The 20,327-nt window shown below is 44.0% G+C and overlaps 1 protein-coding gene across 1 annotated transcript; it reads left to right on the forward strand.

The window, feature by feature from the left end:
• The first annotated feature begins 1,757 nt into the window (after positions 1-1,757).
• GPA33 (glycoprotein A33) lies at positions 1,758-19,881 on the forward strand. Its single transcript, XM_067546417.1, has 7 exons — positions 1,758-1,941; positions 10,172-10,323; positions 10,902-11,109; positions 11,646-11,804; positions 16,879-16,992; positions 17,536-17,659; positions 18,403-19,881. Exons 1-7 carry the CDS (start codon positions 1,899-1,901, stop codon positions 18,566-18,568), a joined length of 966 nt encoding a protein of 321 aa, XP_067402518.1. The 5' UTR covers positions 1,758-1,898; the 3' UTR covers positions 18,569-19,881.
• The last annotated feature ends 446 nt before the right edge of the window (positions 19,882-20,327 follow it).

Genomic DNA, 20,327 nt, shown 5'->3' on the forward strand with positions numbered 1-20,327 from the left:
GCCTTGATCTCAGAGACTCGTCTCGCTGAAATAATGGCCACCAGGAAGGTGACTTTCCACTATAGAAGTAGAAGACAGCAAGATGCCAGAGGCTCGAAGGGAGGCCCAGTAAGTTTTGTTAAGACAGATTGAGGGTCCCATGGAGGAACCAGATATCGGACCTGCAGGAAGAGTCTTTCTAGGCCCTTGAGGAATATAGCTGTCATCCCATGTGAGAAGACTGATCTGCCCTGAATAGGAGGGTGGAAGACTGAGATGGCTGGTGTACCTTGATCGATGATAACGCTAGGCCTTGCTGCTTTAGGTGGAACAGGTATTCTAAGATGGATTGTACAGATGACTGAGCTGGAAAAAGGTTCCACTCAGATGCCCAGCAGATGAAGTGCTCCCACTTTAGCCAGGTAGGTGGCTCTTGTGGCAGGTTTTCTGCTTTCTAATAGGACCTGTTGGACTTGAGTGGAGCAGGCCTGCTCCTTGAGGCTTAGTCATGCAGCATCTATGCTGTCAGGTGTAGGGAGGTGAAATTCGGATGTAGCAGTCAACCGTGGTTCTGCGAGATCAGGTCCAGGCGGTTGGGGAGCACCCAAGCTGGTGTCACAGATAAGTCTAGCAACATGCCAAACCAGTGCTGGTGAGGCCATGCCAGAGCTATCAAGATGATTCGTTTGGGGAGGACCTTGTGAATGAGGTGGATCGGTGGAAAGGCATACATCAGGACCCCTGCCCAGAATAGGAGAAACGCATCGGAAAACAAACCGCTGTTGAGCCCTTGCAGGGAACAGAAATGAAGACACTTTCTGTTCTGTCTGGTAGTGAATAGGTACACTTGGGGAATTCCAGTCTTTACCCAGGATCCAACTCCTTTGTTTTTGGATCATCGTTTCTTGCACGATGTGCATGGTTTGAAGTTTGGGGACCAGGACATGACCTGCCCCTGGGGCTATGTCCCCTGAGGGACTATATCTACAACTTATTCCTAATAAACTAACAAATTATGCTAACTAATTTAAACACAACTATATACACTATTACTAAAAGGAAAACCACTGGTTTAATAGCTTGCCAAGACAAAAAGACATTCCAGCACCATCATGGGCAATAAGAAGGAACTGAGAGGCAGGAGGGCCGGCATTGCCCCTAATACTGGCACATGTGCATGTGACTTCAGGGGGCGCTAAAGCGGGCCCTACAGATACCACTGAGGGAAAAATCTCCAGCACCCGTGTATGTGGCGCACACACACCTGACATGGAATGGACATGAGCAAGCACGTGCAGAAGAATACTAGATTATAGTAAATGTAGGCCTTAACATAGGTTTCTATAATTTTAAATTTAAATAGTTTATTTTTTAAAAGAAAAAAGTATTTAATTTAAATGAAAAATATTTGATTTAAATAAAAATCTAATCTAAATTACAAAGATTAATACAATAAAAAGGGTTAATTTTTTTTAATTAATCCATTTTTAATCTGTCACTTTATTTGTCACTGTACACATTGCTCTAACTGCTCTCGTGTCTGCACATTCACCTGGCCCTTTGGATTAACTCATCATTTCCTTTTTGTATCTGTCAATCAGCAGAGACCAGGAAAGGTGCGGTGGTTTATTTGCCTGAGAGGGTAGGGCAAGTTTATAACATATAGTAACGTCCCTCAGGTAGAGAACAGCAATAGATTTCTGTCTCTAATGGTTAACTAGTTTGTCAGTCTAGCTGAATGGGGTGGGGAAGATGAGCAGAGTGGGAAAGAGCAAGTAAGAGGATTGGAGAACAGAGTCCAGGAAGCTACAACTGTGAGGCAGCCCCTGTCTGCCTTAGCCCATTAGCTAAAGCAATTCAGCTATCTACCTAACAATCCTACAGGGAAATACTCTGCAAGGAGGCTAAGGACAGAGACCATGAGAGTTACGAAGGGACCTCAGCTGTTCATTTTGAGTGTGGGTGAGTACTCTTTTGGTTCTGTCTGCAGGGGATGGGTGGAGAGAGTGAATGTTACACAGGCAAGCATCCCAGTTGTTTCTGTGTGTCCCGTCCTTTGTTTAGCACAAATTTTAGCCTGTTTATGATCTGGCAGGTACAGTGCGTCCATGCTGCAGTGTTGGAACCCATAGGCAACTCCAGAGTCCAGAAGTCTCTCTCTCTGCAATTTCAGGAACAGAAAGGAAATGGGGTTTTGTATCATGTTTAAAACCAACTTAAAATAGTGTGCATAGTCATTGTATGTCCTTTGTCCATAGAACCAAAAGGGGAAAAGTCCTTAGCTTCTACACTCTACATTGTATGTAGCCATTTTGAACCTCAATGTACAGATCTGCCAACATCTGTAAATCAAACTGCTTGTCCTGGCTTTTAACGCCCAATGTCTCACAGCCTCTGCCCACCTCTCTGACCCTCTACCGCCTCATTTCCCCCATACAGCCCACTCTGCCAGTGACACCAGCCTTGACCTGCCTTTTCTTCTCACACAAACATCTCTGTGCCTTTTCCCATGCCAGCCTAGGCATGGAACACTCTCTGCCACTCACCTGGATGCCACCCCTGCTTTATTCAAATCCCTCTGAAAAATTTCACTTCTTCCGTGAAGCCTGAGAGAAGGGAATTCATATTGGATATAATGGAATTACAAAAACTGGGCTCCTCAAGAAGTGGACACAGACTGAGTCACCGGCTGTTCTTAATGATATAACCTGTTTTACTCCATCCTAGACCCTTCCCCTTTTCTTCGTTCTCACCTTCACCTCTTATGTCATGGGTGATTCTAGACCAAAAGGTCTTGGGAGCAGGAACTTTGTCTCTCTCTCTTTTGTGACACACCTTGCATTCTTTGGCTGGAGCCATAATGACGATAATAAACAGATTGTTTGCAGTATAGTTGTAGCCGTGTTGGTCCCAGGAAATTAGAGAGACAAGGTGGGTGAGGTAGTATCTTACTGGGCCAACTTCTGTTGATGAAAGAGACAGGTTTTTGAGCTTACACACAGCTCTTCTTCAGATTTTCTTCAATCCAGACCTGAAGAAGAGCTCTGTGTAAACTGAAAAACTTGTCTCTTTCACCAACAGAAGTTGGTCCAATAAAGATATTGCCTCACCCACCTTGTCTCTCTAATAATAAACAGGGCCATTTGGGCTGAATATAGGCCATGCCTTTTAATGCCATGATTAAAACACTGGAGTGGGAGAGATTTTGGAAGAGGTTGTTGAAGCCAAGAGTGGTGCAGGATAATCAAGAGGGGACTCAGGTCCTTACATGGTATAGACAGTCTCTAAAGAAAATGCCAGGTCCAAACTTTGGGAGAGTTCAGATATGAATTTTGCAACTTGGGCTCATCTCTTGCACTTAATTTATTCCCATTAATTATTATTTATTTGTACTGCAGTAGCACTTAGAGGCCAAAGCTCCACTGTGCCTCCATCTCTCCACTATAAAAACATATAACAACGAGACAATTCCTGCCCATGGAGTAATCTAAGTAAAAATAATAGGTGGATACCACAGACAGACGAGGTGAGGGGTAGCACAAGGAAACTGTCGTGTATGAAAAGAGCGGTTACACTGAATGGAGATCTGAGGTACAGGAAGTGTTTCTTAGAGTCTGCCAGTCCATTCTATTTCAAGGTGATGTGAGCAATTATGTAAACTTGAGTTGGATTTATGCAGCTAATTTTGTCCTATTTGTTAGCTCCATTTGATTCAAGATGTTTTAAAGAGATCATCACACAGGGGCAGGGGAGGTGGAGGAATTGAATTTTCTTTCAGTTGGGCTGGGAGTTTCTTTTGTGGAGATGGATCTACCTGAACGTTTGCAAGAGTTGTTTTTAAAAATATAAAGTGTCTGGAGTGCTAGACAAGTAACCAGTAAGGAAACAAAGGGACATAATCACCCTTCTACTCAGATTTTCCTTGCAAAAATGTTCGTGTGTGACTAATGATACCCGAGATGATTAAAACAGAAGGAACTTTTACAATCTAATTAACTTTTCACCCTTTGTTCTGTTTCTACACCATTTATTACCATTCACTCAATGTGGACTGTGAAAGTAAACAGGTCACTTTGCCTTTCTGGTTTCTCTGCACTAGCACAAAGCTGCTGAATTCCCAGCATTGCAAGTGTGTGTGTGGTGTGTGTGTCGGGGGGGAGGGGAACGGGACGACTGAGGGGGTAAACTTGAAAGGAGTGGGGTGGGGTGAGCAGGAAAGGTCTTTTCAGTGATTTCTTTAAAAAATTGATTAAAAAGCATTTCTATATCAGAACAAAATCTAAATCTAGGGTTTAAACCCTGTTGACAATGTCCAGTCAACAATATTAAAAGCTATTTCCCCCCTCACCCCGGTTTGATTGTATTTTAAGGCCCCCTCTCCCTTCAGTTGAATTTAAAATGGGCTCAGTTCCCAGCCAAAAAACCTGATTTTGGACATGGCAACTGTTTTTAACTAGCTAAACTGTTTAGTAATGAAAAGCATCTCCCCTGCACTGTTGCTGAACAGACTACCCCACTGAAAGTGCTGGTGACTCCAGACCAAACGAGGGGGGAAGGAAACAGGACAGGTTAATGGTATCTCAGGATGTAACTAAATAGAGACTCCCTTAGAACTAGAAGGACATGTAGTGAGGGGGGGTCTTTATTCTCCAGTAAAAACTGGATTATGAGCCAGTCAAACAACCAAACTAAAGATGTAGGAAATAAATGAAGAGATCAGCCCTTCACATAGTGGTGCCAGGCAAATTAGACCAATCATTCACAGTTATATATTTCTTCTTCTTTGGCCGTCCATCGCAAAAAATGATGACTGTAGAGAGCAGCTAGCAGTTTCCTGCACGCTGATGAGATGCACGTCCCGCTCTTGAACAGAAACATCAGCCACATAGAGGGCAGGATATGTCTCTCTGTTGGTTTCGAGCCATGTTGAGCCTTAGCTGATGTTGATGCTGATAAATAGCTCAGTTACATATAGCTCTCTTATTACTGGCTGCTTCTGCTACATGTGGGGTTTGGTCTGGCACCTTTGCAAACTGATCTGAATTGTTTCTGAAAAGAATAAAAACCTCCAGTAAATGGCATTGGCTAGAGGGTGAGGAATATAGCTGTGACTCTGCAGTGCCTGGGGATGTGCAGTCTCTCTCTCTCTGGGGGTTGGGTGAATGACCTGCTGTTGAACCTTAGCTGGGTGGAGTAAGAATAACTGGTTTCTGGGGCGTGACAATGGAGTAAGTATAACCTGTTCTACCAGAAACCCTTGGAGCACTGCTGGTGCTGCTTCCTGGAAGAGTCAAGATCCTGCTCATTCTTCTGGAGAGGAGGAAGGGACTCTGTGTGTGTATGTGTGTGCGCATCATGTGGGCATGTGGGGTGAAAGGTTGAAAGGATGGGCAGAGCCAGCTCTGGTGTCTTACACACAGCACAGTTGTACTAGGTGCCCCACAGTAGCTACAGTGCTGGTAGCAGCTGCAATAAAGTAATAATAAAAATACTTTGTCCTACTAGATTACCTTTCTTGTGAGGCTCTCAGAGCACTTCACAGCTACAAATGAATCAATCCCGTATGGGAAGGCAGCATTATCCCCATTGTACAAATGGCGACAGGGGCATAGAAATGCTAAGTGACTTACCCAAAGTCACATAAGTCAGTGGCAGAGGTGGGAACAAAGCCCAGGAGTCCTGATTGTTCTCTACTCTAGCCATTGGCCCTCCCTTCCTCGGTATTTATTGTGCTTTTATTAGGGAGGTGATGGAAGCAGTGAGAAAAGCAGGAGCAGCAGTGGGAGAGAGGAGGGAAAAGCCAAGTAACTGGCAACCTCCTAGGGAATCCTTATACTTGTTGTGAATATATGTCAAGCTGGGTCTAAAGATGTTGGGTATGGGGATGCCGGCCAGTAAGAGAAGGTGCTTGCAAAGCAGGGGGGACTCAGGCCTTGTCTACACTAGCACTTATGTCAGCAAAACTTTTGTTTCTCAGGGATGTGAAAAAAACACTCCCCTGAGCGATATAAGTTTTGCCGACATAATCGCTTGTGTGCACAGCGCTGTCTGAGGGAGACGATCGTCCACATACATAGCTACCACTGCTCACTAAGCTGGTTTTATTATGTTGACGGGAGAGACCATAACGTGGCGTAAGATGGCTACAGGAGCGATTATTCCAGCAGAACTTACATTGCTCAGGATTGCGTTTTTTTAACACCTCTAAGGGACAAAAGTTTTGCCAACATAAGTGCTAGTGTAGACAAGGCCTCAGTGTCAAACCCTCCATTGCAGTGACCCTAGAGGAGAGAGGACACACTGGGCCTCCAGTCACAGGCCATTTCATAGGGAAGGTCCAAGGCTAGAGAGATGGTTTCTTCTGAAGAAAGTCTATCAAGAGTGTGTGACAGAGAGGAGGGTGCGAGGTGAACCAAAGAGGAGAGCTATGTACAGTCAAAGATGGAGTCCATTAGAGAGGGCTTTTCCCAGAGTTTGCGATTGCTGCTGTTCTAGGAAATGGCTCCCAGAACCAGCTACACCAGTCTATCTGCAGCATGTCCCTAGAATCTTGGGGGCCATTACCTAATATCATAACGGGATCCAGCCTCACTTCCCTCATGAACACATTCCTGCCCTTACGGCAGGCAGGTTTGGTCATTAAGGAGCACATGTTAACCCTCCACGCACCAGCCGCTGGGTGGAGTCTATACAACTCATCTCATGGAGAAATTTGCCTGGCCATCTCTCTCCTCGTGCATTAAATTCACTCATGGTGAAGGTCTGGTATGAGTGGCAGGGTTATAACTCAGCCCAGGTCTGCACTTAAGACATAGATTGACCTACCTATATCACTGCGGGGCATGAAAATTTCACACCCGAGTGCTGTACTTAAGCCGACCTAATCACCAATGTAGACTCAACTAGATTGATGGAAGACCTAGTTTATTGTTACTTGGGGAGGAGGATTGCCTACATTGATGTAAAAACACCTTCTGTCACTGTCAGAAGCATCTGCACTATGGTGCTGCAGCGGCACAGCTGCAGCATGGCAGTTGTGCCGATGTAGAGCCCATAGTGTAGACATGGCTTGAGACAGGACCCAGAGCTAGCTCTCCTGCATTGCATCTCAACCACCAACTCCCCTCAAGGAAATGAAGTGATCACGCAGGTACTTTAGGATGGCACAGCTCTTCACTATCCCCCCAGCCCCTCTGTCTTTCCCATGCTCTGAGACAGCACAACCCTTCACTAGCTTCTGGCGCTGTACTTTCCTCCTGTTCCTGAAAGGAGCATGCCTTTGCACTGGGAGTGCCTCTGTCCCCTCCCACACTCTAGGTGAGGTAGTCAGATTCTGGTTTTGGTCTCATTCTTTCTCTCTTCTAATGACTCAGTGATGCCATAAAAAAAAAAAAATCCCCCACCAGAACTCTGCAGAACAAAGCAGGTGTTTTCAAACACAGCTTCCTGTGGACACAAAGGTCATGGAGAATGGCGTGTAAAACAGAACGAGGCTTCCATAGCCGAGGCCCCTGCGTTGTGCTCTGGAGAAAGCTCAGTTCAACCAGAACGGCATGGTTTTGTGCTCAGCAGACACAACATTACAAAAAACTCACTATTTAAAATGTGGATGCTTCACCAAACCAAAGGAGAGGCCCTTCCCTTCTGCAACCTTCAGCTACCCCCTTTCTTCACCCCCCTCCCCACCCAGTCTCCTTCAAAGTCTGAAGCAAGAACTTAAGTACAGGAGGAGGGCCAGCATATCCCCACCTATCTCCTCAGGCAGCTGACCTGCTGTTGGATCTCCACTCGGTCTCTTTCACTGCTATTCCAGGGTTTTCCCAGTGTAGGGCATCATAGCGCACGTTATGAGACTGGGAACCTCAGGGGATATTAGATCCTTCCTTGTGGTTCGTGGAGGAGGGGAAGGAATGATCTCGTATGTACTGAGGCTTCCCCCGTAAGCATGGCATGAAGTCACTCCAGAGCAGCACCAGGGTAAAAGGGAATATCTGTGACCCAGCCAAGATGATGCTGAGCTGCACCACCACGTCCCATGTAGGATCTAGGCAGCGGTTCTGCAGAAAAGGACCTGGGGGTTACAGTGGATAAGAAGCTGGATATGAGTCAGCAGTGTGCCCTGGTTGCCAAGAAGGCTAATAGCTTATTGGGCTGCATTAGTAGGAGCATTGCCAGCAGATCATGGGAAGTGATTATTCCCCTCTATTTGGCATTGGTGAGGCCGCATTTGGAGTATTGTGTCCAGTTTTGGGCCCCCCACTACAAAAAGGATGTGGAGAAGTTGGAGAGAGCCCAGCACAGGGCAACAAAAATGATTAGGGGGCTGGAGCACAAGAGGAGAGGCTGAGGGAACAAGGCTTGTTTAGCCTGCAGAAGAGAAGAATGAGGGGGGATTTGATAGCAGCCTTTAACTACCTGAAAGGGGGTTCCAAGGAAGATGGAGCTAGGCTGTTCTCAGTGCTGGCAGATGACAGAACAAGGAGCAACGGTCTCAAGTTGCAGTGGGGGAGGTCTAGGTTGGACATTAGGAAAAAGTTTTTCACTAGGAGGGTGGTGAAGCACTGGAATGGGTTACCTAGGGAGGTGGTGGAATCTCCATCTTTAGAGGTTTTTAAGCTGCGGCTTGACAAAGCCCTGGTTGGGATGATTTAACTGAGGTTAGTCCTGCTTTGAGCAGGGGTTGGACTAGATGACCTCCTGAGGTCCCTTCCAACTCTATGATTCTATGATCTGCTGGAGGCTGGAGTTTAAGGAAGGGAGCTCAGGCCTTGTAGTGATTGGGGAAATGGTGGGGTGTGGAAGCAGATAAGGACTTTTTTTTTGCACCTGGAAATGTTTTCCATGTCAGGGCTTGGACCGATTCTCGTTTATCCAAACCTACTTTCCTCTCCCTACAATAAGCACAACTGAACATTACTACTGCTTGTTTAAGCTTTGCTCTAATAGGGAGAGTGGAGTCTTGTGGGGGACTGAGGAGAGGAGAGGACATGGGGAAACAGCTCTCTGCAAATCAAGCTCCTGCTCTGATATCCTGGAGCAAATTCCTTAGCCTCAAAAGGCTCACCTTATCCACCATCATTCACAGGTTCTCCATACTAGATAACTCTCAGGAACATGCATCCAGTTGCTTATGCCATGGGCTATCCATACTGCAGCTAACTGAACTAACCCCTGGAGAAATAGTATGCCTGGGATCCACTCCTGGGATTATCTAAACCAGTCACTGGGGAATGAGAGCCTGAGAGCTGATAAACTGAGGATGGGAACATACTCTGGGAATTAACCCAGACACAAAGCTGGGTTTAAGGGGAGTTAAGTTTGATATCAATAACTTCAAAGGGGGAAATAACACAAGAACATGGTTATTGTTCCCGAAGCAAACATTACAGACCCCCAAAATTCACTGCTAAGGTTCAGTTTACGAAGAATGCAAACACGACAAGGTCTGGAAATGCACAGATAAGGCAGCCAAACAACCTCAACTCTGGACCAGCCCCTCCAGAATACCAGCCAACCCCCCTCCTTTTTTTTTTTTTTTGCAGTAATACTGTCTTTGGAAACTGGAGTCGCTGGGGACTGTGGCTTGGGAGAAGGCCTAGTCCACAAAGGGACTCTTCAGAAGAGAAGGTGTAGAAATAAGGCCCAGTCCCTGGAGCACATGATTAGATTGATTCAGACTATGTCTACATTGGCACTGTTGGCGCCGCCGGATCGATTCTGCAGGATTGATTGAGCGGCAGGGGAGACTCGCTCAATCGATCCGAAAGTCAATGCTGCTAATCTACCCCCGCCAAAAAGAGTAACACTGCATCGACGGGAGGACATTTCCTGTCAGCACAGCGCAGTGAGGACGCTGCAGTAAGTAGAAGTTAGGAAGTCGACGGGAAATACACAAGCTACTCTGTATAGCTTGAGTATCTCCTGTCGAATGGCGCTGAATTTCACCAGCAGTGTAGACATAGCCTGAGAGTTGCCAGTGTGCTTACTGCTGTGCAGACAGAGAGGAAGACACGGCCGCCACCCATTCTCAAGCAGACAGAGATGGTACAGTGCAGACTCATATGATACCCAGGTGAAGGGTCCAATCTAACCTGGTTGAGTGCAAGTTCCTCCTTAGTACCAAGAGAAGCATTTCTCTGATCGGGGAGATTGACTATATTTGTTTGTTCTCTCTCTCTCTCTCTCTCTCTAGTTCTGGTAACTGCCCAGGCCCTCACTGTGAACACAGGCAGCAAGAAAGTAATGGTAGCAAAAGGGAGTAATGCAACCCTCCCATGCGAATTCCAGACCTCTGCTGCCACCAGCAGTGCAGACTTTACTGAATGGAAGAAAACATCTCAACAGGTAAATCATGAGATGCATGAGAGTGTATTGGGGCTGATGGAAATGTGGCTATCAAGAAGTCTCAGGGCTCTCTTTGATCTGTGGTGGAGGGTGAAGAGGCCTTCTGGGCTCTCTTTTGCCTCAACAGAGTATGGGTTAAGGTCTTGGCTGTCATCCTGACTCTACCACAGACTCATTACATGACCATGGGCAAGCAAATCAGCTTCCATGGTTCTCTCTGACCTCTGAAGGATTGTGAGGAAGGAGCATGAATGGGTCTCTGTAGCCTGTGGGGGATTTAAGTGGCCTTCAGGGCACTATGGGACTCTTCTTTGTCCCAGTATATTGATGGGGGGGCGAGGGGGAAGGAAGGTGAGGAGTCCCCTGCAGGATATGGGGATGAAAAGCTTCAGGCATTCTCCTTAGCCTCTAGGAGACAGGATATGAGGGTATCTTTAGGAGACTTGGGAAGGGTAGCCCCACTGCTCTTTTCCAGTTCCTGTTCCTCTTAAAATGTGTCAGTCTGTGGTGTTAGGTTGAGGACACACCATGCAGAAAATAAGCTTGCTGGTTGGTGTCCCCTTCTCTATTTATTACAGGAAGACATCGTCACAAAGTATTTTGATGGCTTCATGCATTATGGCACGGGTTACGAAAACCGTCTGCAATTCCCTGGCACTGTAGCCACAGATGTCAGCATCATCCTCCTTGGGGTGACCATGGCAGACAACGGAACTTACAGCTGCGCTGTCCAGATACGTAACGATCTCCCCCAAAAATCTGCAGAGATAGATCTTTTGGTCCTCGGTAAGCCACTCTACCCCCTGAGTTAGTATTGATCCAATGCCCCAGCTCAGTGACAGCCAGCATGATGCAACAAGTAGGAAGTGATGCTGGTGATTCAGTAGGAGGTACTCTACCCTCTGAGTTAGCACAATCCAATGCCCCACAGCAATAAGAGAGAAACAATGCCAGATATTTAAGAAGAAAGCCTTAGCCATCCCCATCATGCACATAATTATACGATGTTGTACTAAGGGTAGGTTATCCTTTGATGATGGTGGAGGTGAAGTAGTGTATATCAACATCTTATGATTAACTTCTGAACTTGGGTGGATATGGGAGGCAAGGGAAAAGGGTAACAAGGCACTCTGAGAGGCAAGAATTCATTCTAATTCTTTCAAGAAAATGGTATAAGGGAGACCAGTTCCTGGTTGGGAGGAGAAAAACACAGCTGCAGAAGATGGGTTGCAGGGATGTATGGAAAGGAAGCTCAGCTGACCCCTCTGTATAACGATGCCACACTGCATCTGCTTAGGCCATGCTCCCTTATTTGCCTCTAGTGGCTCCATCCAAGCCGGAGTGTAAAGTCATAGGGACACCAGAATACGGACAGACCATCAACCTGACCTGCAACTCTCACGAGGGGTCTCCAAAACCTGAGTATACCTGGCGAAGCTTCAGTGTACTGAACCAGCCCCGACCACTGGTGTCAGCAACAGGTATGTCAGATGCAAAGAGGCCAGGCCATGGTACTCACTGCACTTTGGGAGTGGAAACATTTTGGACTGAGGATTAACAGTACATTTAGGCCTTCTTAGAAGATCCTTTAACAAAACAGGACTTTAAGAAGTTGTCCCCCAAGGAAGAGAAACACCTGTGAGTAATTGGGTGGCTGTCTTGGAGCAGTGATACTTTCACCTCTAGGTCACTGATTCAAGCCCAACCCACACCCAATCAAAATTAATTACTTCCCAATGACCATTTGTAACTGGCAAATTATTTCACACCGCCTCCCCCAGACAATTCTCTTAGCAGATGTGTCTGTACCCTGCCACAATTGACACTGACCAGCTCCCTTATTGAGGCTCACAGGAGCAAGGCCAAGGAACAAACTGGCCTTGGAGGTTGAACTCTTCTACTCCTAGAAGTAACCCCCAGCTCAGGCCTGAGAAAGGATGGCATGGAGGCTGTCAGGCCAGTAACCATCACGAGCATGACAGTCACTTTATTTTAAAATAGTATCAGAACAAAAGGAATGGTTTTCCTGAAGTGATTAAGCTCCTGAGAATTGGGAGCAGGGAAAATGTCTCTAAAAGAAATGGGGGTGCAGCAGTCTCCCATATGCAGCCAATGAGTAAGAGTAGTAGTAGCATATAACAGTCCTTTAGGAGTTATTGCCAGAGGCTGCTGCGTGTTTCTTGGCCAGCTCCACAATTGAGAGTCGTTATGTGTGTTTCAACCTGCCATTCTTGGGTTCAGATCCAGTGCTGTGGTGTGGGTGCACAGATTAGCTGAATATGATCCTAGGTGAGTAGGAGACTCGTGTTTTACTCTCTGAAAATTGCTTGAGCTAATGCCAAGGAGGAAGCTCTTGTTCACTTGACTGGCCACTGGGTGGTGCCCCAGCTTCAAACATAGCAGCTTTTATCTTAGCTATTACAATGTATTTTCCTAAAGAGAACAGACCACTCTGAACTCTTCTGCCTTCATTATTCTCTTTCCCAGGGAAGGAGTTTGTTCTGCTCTCCTTGCATTTGATACTGATTTTCAGGGATATTAAGGGTGCAGATAGAATTTCTCCCTCTGGGATTTAGGGCTGATAGTGGGAGGCTATAAAAGGAGTAAGGCTGTTAGGGTTGCAGTATCCGTGAGCTACTGGAAAGCATGTGTTGGGGAAATGTAGTATGTGAGGAATTTCCTTAGGATACATACATTATGACAATGGTAGGACAATTCCTGTTTTTCTCATCTGCCCTACATCTTTCCAACTTGGCTCACAAGGCAGGCTATTTGTTTACAGATGTTTACATTTTCCCAAGAATTTATTAGTGTTTATTACAAAAAAATAGAAAGGGATAAAAATCAGTGCAAAAAAATTAAGTTCAGTATTCTGGGTAAATGTTGGGATAAACAACATTCTCCTCCTGGTTTGTTTGGTTGGTTGTCTGAAACTTTTAAGGAACCATTATGTTCTAAAAACTCCGATAAAGTTTTTTTTTTTTTTTTGATCCATTTTATCATGAAAAATAGTTCACTAACTTATTTGCTTTGAATGCTGATAACTATTTGAGTTTTCTGTAAAGCTGATGATGTATATGTGGTGGGCATGGGATTGACAACAGTACGCACACCTGCCAGGATAGACTGATTAAATCAAAGCAATTTAAATCATGGTTTTAAGTCCAGGTGGAAAGCCCAATTTAAATAATTGATTTTTATCAATTTGTACTTCAGTTATTTTCTAAAGAATGGTGCATTTTCACTGGTTAAGCTAACCATTAAAATAGGTTGATTTACAACTAAATAGAGCTTTTACATAAGATGTGGTACATCTTTTTGCTACTTAGGAGCGTACAACGCTATAACTATGATACATTTACTCAAGTAATTACATAGCTTAATATTTTCAGATTCTTATTAATTGTACATTTTAGTATGTTAGAAAATAGTGAATGATATATTCTAATTTATTAGATAATTAACTTTTTACTCGTGATTTGTCTCAAGCTGCATTAGGATAGTAACTGGAATTTAATTAAACACACAACCACCTATAAAATGTGTTTTTATTAAACAAAACAAACCCGTAATACAGTGCATAACCTACTGTGCCACATTTATAAAGTTTGACCTCAGAAGTCAGATGTTTTCCAATTTTTTTTTATATAGAAAAGTAGCCTTTAACTCAAAGTTTTTGATAGAGGCCCATAGATTCAGTATACTTATTTTTTATTTAAATGTTTTAAGAGATTATAGTAAACTGAGGGCCTAGCATATTTTGTATTAAATTCAGATTTTTTTAAAAGGTTTATTTTTAAAAGAAAAACTTTTTAAACAAAAACAAAATCCAATTTAAATTAAAAAAATACATTTTTTAAAAATGTTTTTAAAAAAACCCCTAAAACCAAACAAACCCCTCCAAACCATTGATTTTTATCTCCTCTGACACTGGCGCTTGGGTCATGGTACTTCTGACTCAGCTCCCTGGTCTGGAAGGAGAGATGGCAAGTAACCAAACTGCCATCTCTCCTTGTAGAGCAGGAAGCTGAGTCTGAGGAGTTCTGGCACTTCCAAAATTGGGTGGAAAAAAAAATCCCAGTAAAAAATAAATAATGGCTTTGTAAACCTCACAAATTTCTAGGTTAAAAAAAAGATTGGTAAAAACTGAAAACAAAGGGCCTTACTCAGAGGATATTTAGAGTTTACTCTATTTATTTTGGGGGTCATAACCCAGCACAGTATTCTAGTGTTGAAAGCTACAAACATTGTGATGCCAAAAAAAAAAAAAAAAAATGGCAGCCTAGGGTGCACTGAGAAAAGGGCCCTGAAAGTAAACAAAGTAATCAATAATAAAGTTTGCAGATGACAAAAAAATATCAGGAGAGAAGTAAATAATGAAGAAGATAGGTCACTAATTCAAAGTGATCTGGATCGCTTGGTAAACTGGATGCAAACTAACAATATGCATTTTAATATGGCTAACTGTAAACGTATTGTTGAAGAAAACACAATCTTCACTTCTGTTTGGGTGGGCAAGGAAAAGACCTTTATTAACAAGGTAATTACCTGGGGCAACAGCTTCAGCTGAACTGCGCCCCCGATCTGCATTGCGTGAGGGTTTTTATAGACTTATTACCAAGTCATTGTTATATAGCAAAATGCATTAAGCATGCATAATACAAAGAAGAAATAACGGTGAGTTGCACAAAGTGTCATGTATATGGCTGCACAAGGAACTTCCGTATTTGGTTACATTCCCGTATTTGGTTACAAAAGAAGGCATGCGCATAGCTTATTGCTAAATTGGAAAAATACAACTTCAGTCAAAAGAAAGAGACAGTTTGCTATTTTATTTAGCTTCAGAGAAAACTTCGCCCCCGGCTTAGCTGACCACGCTTATCGATTAGCACATTCCTAACTTCCTCTTAGCCTTCAGCTACATGCTCAAACTGTCTTTGTGACAAACTTCATGTTTCCACAGTATACATTTAGGAACAAAGAATGTAGGCCTTACTTACAAGACTCCATCCTGAGAAGCAATGACTCAGAAAACTGGGGTTCATGATGGATAATCAGCTGAACATGAGCTTCCAGTGTGATGCTAGGGCCAAAAAGGCTAATGCAATCCTTGAACGCATAAACAGCAAATCTCGAGTAGGAAGAGAAGGGTTATTTTGCCTCTATTTCCTACTGGTGTCACTGCTGATGGAATACTGTGTCCCGTTCTGGTGCCCACAATTCAAGAATGATGTTGATAAATTGGAAAGGGTTCCAAGACAAGTCATGAGAATGACTAAAGGATTAGAAAGCATGCCTTATAGTGACTGAGGTCTTGAGTCTATCTATTTACCTTAACAAAGAGAAGGTTAAGAGGTGACTTTATTACAGTCTGAAAGTACCTACATGGGGAACAAATACTTAATAATGGGCTCGTCAATCGAGCAGAGAAAGGTATAATGTGATCTAATGTCTGGAAGTTGCAACTAAACAAAAATGTACGCCTTATTTACAGTTTGAACTTAATGGTTAGAATAACTAACCACTATAATAATTTACCAAGGATTGTGGTGGATTCTCCATCATTGACAATTTTTAAATCAAGACTGGATGTTTTTCTAAAAGATCTGCTCTAGGAATTATTTTGGGGAAGTTCTATGGCCTGTGTTACGCAGGAGTAAATGGTCCTTTCTGGCCCTGGAATCTATTAAAAGAACATGCACATCAGAGAGGTTGTGGTGCCAGATGATGCACTTAAAAATACTTATCAAGCCCACTTTAAAAACAGTGACCTGGACCTTTTCCAACAGATGGTTGACACAGGCTATCGAAAAAAATGGAATTGCCATTTAGGGGTAAAAACGGAAGCAACTTGAATAAACCTAAGTTTATACAGAGGAAATGATAAGGTCTAATGTATAGTAGTACTGCGCTCCACTAGCTACAGATAGGGAATGTACAGCCTCATACCACTCCGTGCCAAATACTTGATTTCCCCCATGAATTATTTTTACAGTCTGATCTGCCTTTGCCTTACTCTACCTGACCATCATTTCCCACTAGCTCCCTCTACAGGAAGATAATCCTGAAAGCTGGTGGGTTGAAAAATGCTTTTCACCCTGTTACAACAGTAGTGTGTTAGCTCTTCGAACGGCTGTTTCTCTGAGCCAGCTGCTCTCAGCTGCCATACTCCTGACAGCGACATCTTTTGTGACACAGCATACAGGGCTGCTGGCCACGTATGAAAAAGCAAGACAAATCTTTGCTGAACGTTCACTCTCCCACAGCCCCACCCCCAACTGTAACTCTGGAAACAGCTGAAAATTAAATGCATTGCTAGTAGCTAAAGGGCACGTTTCTACTTAGCCTTCCTGATGTCTTCCGCTAAGAACTGTACGGAGACCGAATTAATCTCACTCAAGTCACAAAACCAGCCAAAAACTGTAACAAGTTTTGGTCATTCCCAACTTGGGCTGGATTTGAAAACAAGTTAGATGTGAAGGGCTCTTTTCCCCAGTCTCCTCCTTGATCTAATCCTCCACAAGTCTTATTTTCTGGGTTTGTATTTTGCAACAGGACAACAGATAACTCTGAAGAACATCTCTGCTGACACCTCTGGCTTTTACATTTGCACTTCCACCAACAGCGTTGGACAGGAGATCTGCAACATGACAGTCTCTATTATACCTCGTAAGATGCTATTGGCAGCTTGGGTGGGTGGGTGGGGGTGTATTCACAGACTAAATGTAGGCAGGGGACTGAATGGGAGAGCCATTGGAGGACAGATGAGTGTAACCCCCTCCCCCCACACACATCTCCAAAATAAATTCCACTGCCTTGCTTGAAGTGCTCGCATTTAGAGCGGACTGTAACAGTGAATAATACTATGGCTTAATCTAATTAGGTATGTGTCTGATCCACAATGTTAAGGTCTGCACTTGATCAGAGTATGGGTCTGTTCAGACCCACAGGTGTGTTCAGATCCACGGGTCTGACTCCATCTCTGTCTAATCAGTCACTTCTATGGACATGTCCCTGCAATGCTGCAGAGCCAAGAGCAGTTGCTACAGCCCAAAGGATATCCAGATCCATCATTACGTGTCTGGCACCCCCAGAAGAGTGGTGGGGTTTAGTCTCTGATGGGTGCGATGACCCGATTTGAAGTCATTCTCAATGCGTGCAGGTTTGTTTCGTCAACCCTGCTGTGATTGTGTTTGGTCTTTCCCTCCATAGCGTCCATGAATATTGCCCTCTATGCTGGAGTCATTGGTGGTGTAGTTGCTGCAATCATTGTCATTGGTGTTTTGGCCTACTGCTGCTGCTGCCGGAACAGCACGGACAAGGACTATGAGATGACGTGAGTGCTTTTCTCTGGAAGAGTGGGTGGGATACGTGAGGGACTCTGTGTGAGGTGGAATGCACTCTTCTCTCTGCAGCATGAATGTATGATGGGTGGTGGAGAGGGACAATGATGTGGAAAATCAGCTGTTGATGCAGAGGTTTTATCTATTGCAAAGGTGAAAGACTTAACCTACGAGAAGAGAAGGCATTGTGCAGTCCCATCTTTGCCACTGCAGTTTGCCTCTCAGTTCTCATTTACCATACTGGTTCTGCTCTTATGTGCCCCTTTATGATCTTCAGTGCATGATGTCCCTTAAGCACCATACAGGGTGCAGGACTGAGGTAACAAGCCCTAGGAACCATCTGTGGGTATCTGAAGTCCAGATTAGTTCCCTCATTTCTCCCCCGCCTCTGCAATTTCTGTTCTTGCTGGTCTGAGTCACCACTGGGTGACTCATACTGGGTGGGTCAACTCTTCAATCCAAAAAATGGGTAAAGCCCCTATAAGGAGTGCTCTGGAGATCTCACAGATACTCCAGTCTTTGCCTCTCTACACAAGCGCTATAAGAAATGGGAGAAGGAAGTTCATAGCTACTTCTGTCCCCACAAGAAGTGGTGTCGGGCAGTGGTTCTCAAACTGAAGTCCATAGAGCATTTCCAGGTGGCCTGTGGGGCTGCCTCTGTCACAGTGGTGAAAGACATTCAGAATGAAAATGAATGAAACCCAGCTAACATCTCTATCCCTGCATGATATTTTAGTGAGCAAAGAGATGGATATGAGCCTGGTCAGAAGGAGCCTGTCAGGATTCGCGGACCAGATGAAGAAGAGTTAGAGGATGATGAAGAGGAAGATCGGAGGACAGGCAGGCCACCAATGCCACCCACCAACAAACCACGGATAGAGATTTCATATCCTGAGGCATAGCCACCACCGTAGCAAAACAGGCAAGGAAGTGGGCACTGATTTAAGTAATACGGTTTACTTCAGACTGGTCTGATCTCAGTTGTGGCTTAGACTTCAAACTTCCTGGGACTGGAGCCGTTCCTTTTAATCCTCCTGGGAGACGCCTAACACACAGTAGCACCACAATAAGCAAATAAGACACAATGGAGAAACAAAACTTGTGACAAGCACTGGAATCCCTGCTTCACCCACAGTAACCCACTTTCCATTGAAAAGGCCATGTCAGATTTATTTGGGGAGCAAGGGGTAAATCCTTCAATGTAAATTACACTGTATCATTAGATCCATGGAAAGTTTCAGCTTCATTAATTGGGTGTCACTGGGAAAAGGCAGACTGGTTAACTTGGGTACTTCGGTAAATGCCACAAGTTTCAGCCAATAGTGTACACTGTATTAGCCTGCCAGGCACAAGCACAGTGGCATTACCTTCTGGAACATTACCCAATACGGAATTGTTTTAATTTTATTTTGAGAAGCAACTAGTTTAGAATTTGTCAGGTTTCTTTTTAAGCTTTCACTAAACGGGGCTTTTGTATATAATCAAAAAGATGTAATAAAAACATAGAACATGATTGCAGCTGATTGCCAGGAGCCTCCGGCCGGTAACAACTATTGCATTGGTACTAATGGGATGTCTAAAAACAGCAGAATGCACCATTTGATCTTCCTTTTTCTACTTCCATAGCTTTTTTGTACCTTATAGGCATTGTCTGCAGCAGCTGGACTCTAATCCATACTTGGCAGCTGGGAAGTCTAACAGCCCTTCACCACCTCACTCCATTCGCTTCTATACAGAACAGACATATTCCCTGCGAAAGAGATTCTAAATGCGCATTTCATGTCCCATCCCACACTCCTCTATCTTCTGCTTACTCCCCCACCCCAGAAAGAGAATGGACAGACACTGGACCATCTTCCCTTCACACATGTAGTGGTCAGGAGAAGGGAGAAAACACGGCATTTGGATCTTTTCACAGGGAAGGCCAGAAGAAAAATGTGCTAATTTTTCTGTTAGTGCTGCCTGAAGGAAGCAAAGTATAGATCAATGCACTCAGCACAAAGTATCAGTGTCCCAAACTAACACATTCCCTCTCCCACCAGCAGTTTAGTGACTACCCTCAAACTGGCATTTGCAAGTCCCAAAAAGATAGCTCTGCATTCCCCAATCACCATTCTTCTATCTCCTGCTTATGACACAACAGAACGTCCAATATTTTCCAAAAGACTTTTACAATGTTAATTTTTATAGAGCTTGTTAAATTCTGTTTTTAAAAAAATCTGATAAACGTTTTATATTGATACCATATTATCCCTTTAATATTGTATTGTGTCTCTGCCTTCAGTGACTTTATGGAACTCAGAACAGCTCCTCAGGGAAACGTAGCCACTGTTGAAACAATTACAAAATTCTAAAATACAAAAGAAGGTACATCAGAACAATGCTGAAAAATCTCCCAATTTTTTCTAACATTTGAATATTGTACAGCATTTCCTGGGTCCTAAATAACATAATCAGACTACCAAAATAGCACTTTCTGTTAGCATTTATTTTATATCTGACACACAGAAGAAATTTACAGTTTACTCTTTGCAATTATTATATCATAGGTGTACCTACCACAGCTGTTTTTAAAATATGTACAAAATCATCTCCTTGCACTGAAGACGTAAAAGTCTAACTCAGAAATATACAGTTCAGATGCATGACAGCCAGAGAGAT

The sequence above is a fragment of the Emydura macquarii genome, unplaced genomic scaffold, assembly GCF_026122565.2.
Source record: "Emydura macquarii macquarii isolate MOO-44397 ecotype Brisbane River unplaced genomic scaffold, CSIRO-AGI_Emac_v2 contig_1119, whole genome shotgun sequence".
Taxonomy (NCBI): domain Eukaryota; kingdom Metazoa; phylum Chordata; order Testudines; family Chelidae; genus Emydura; species Emydura macquarii.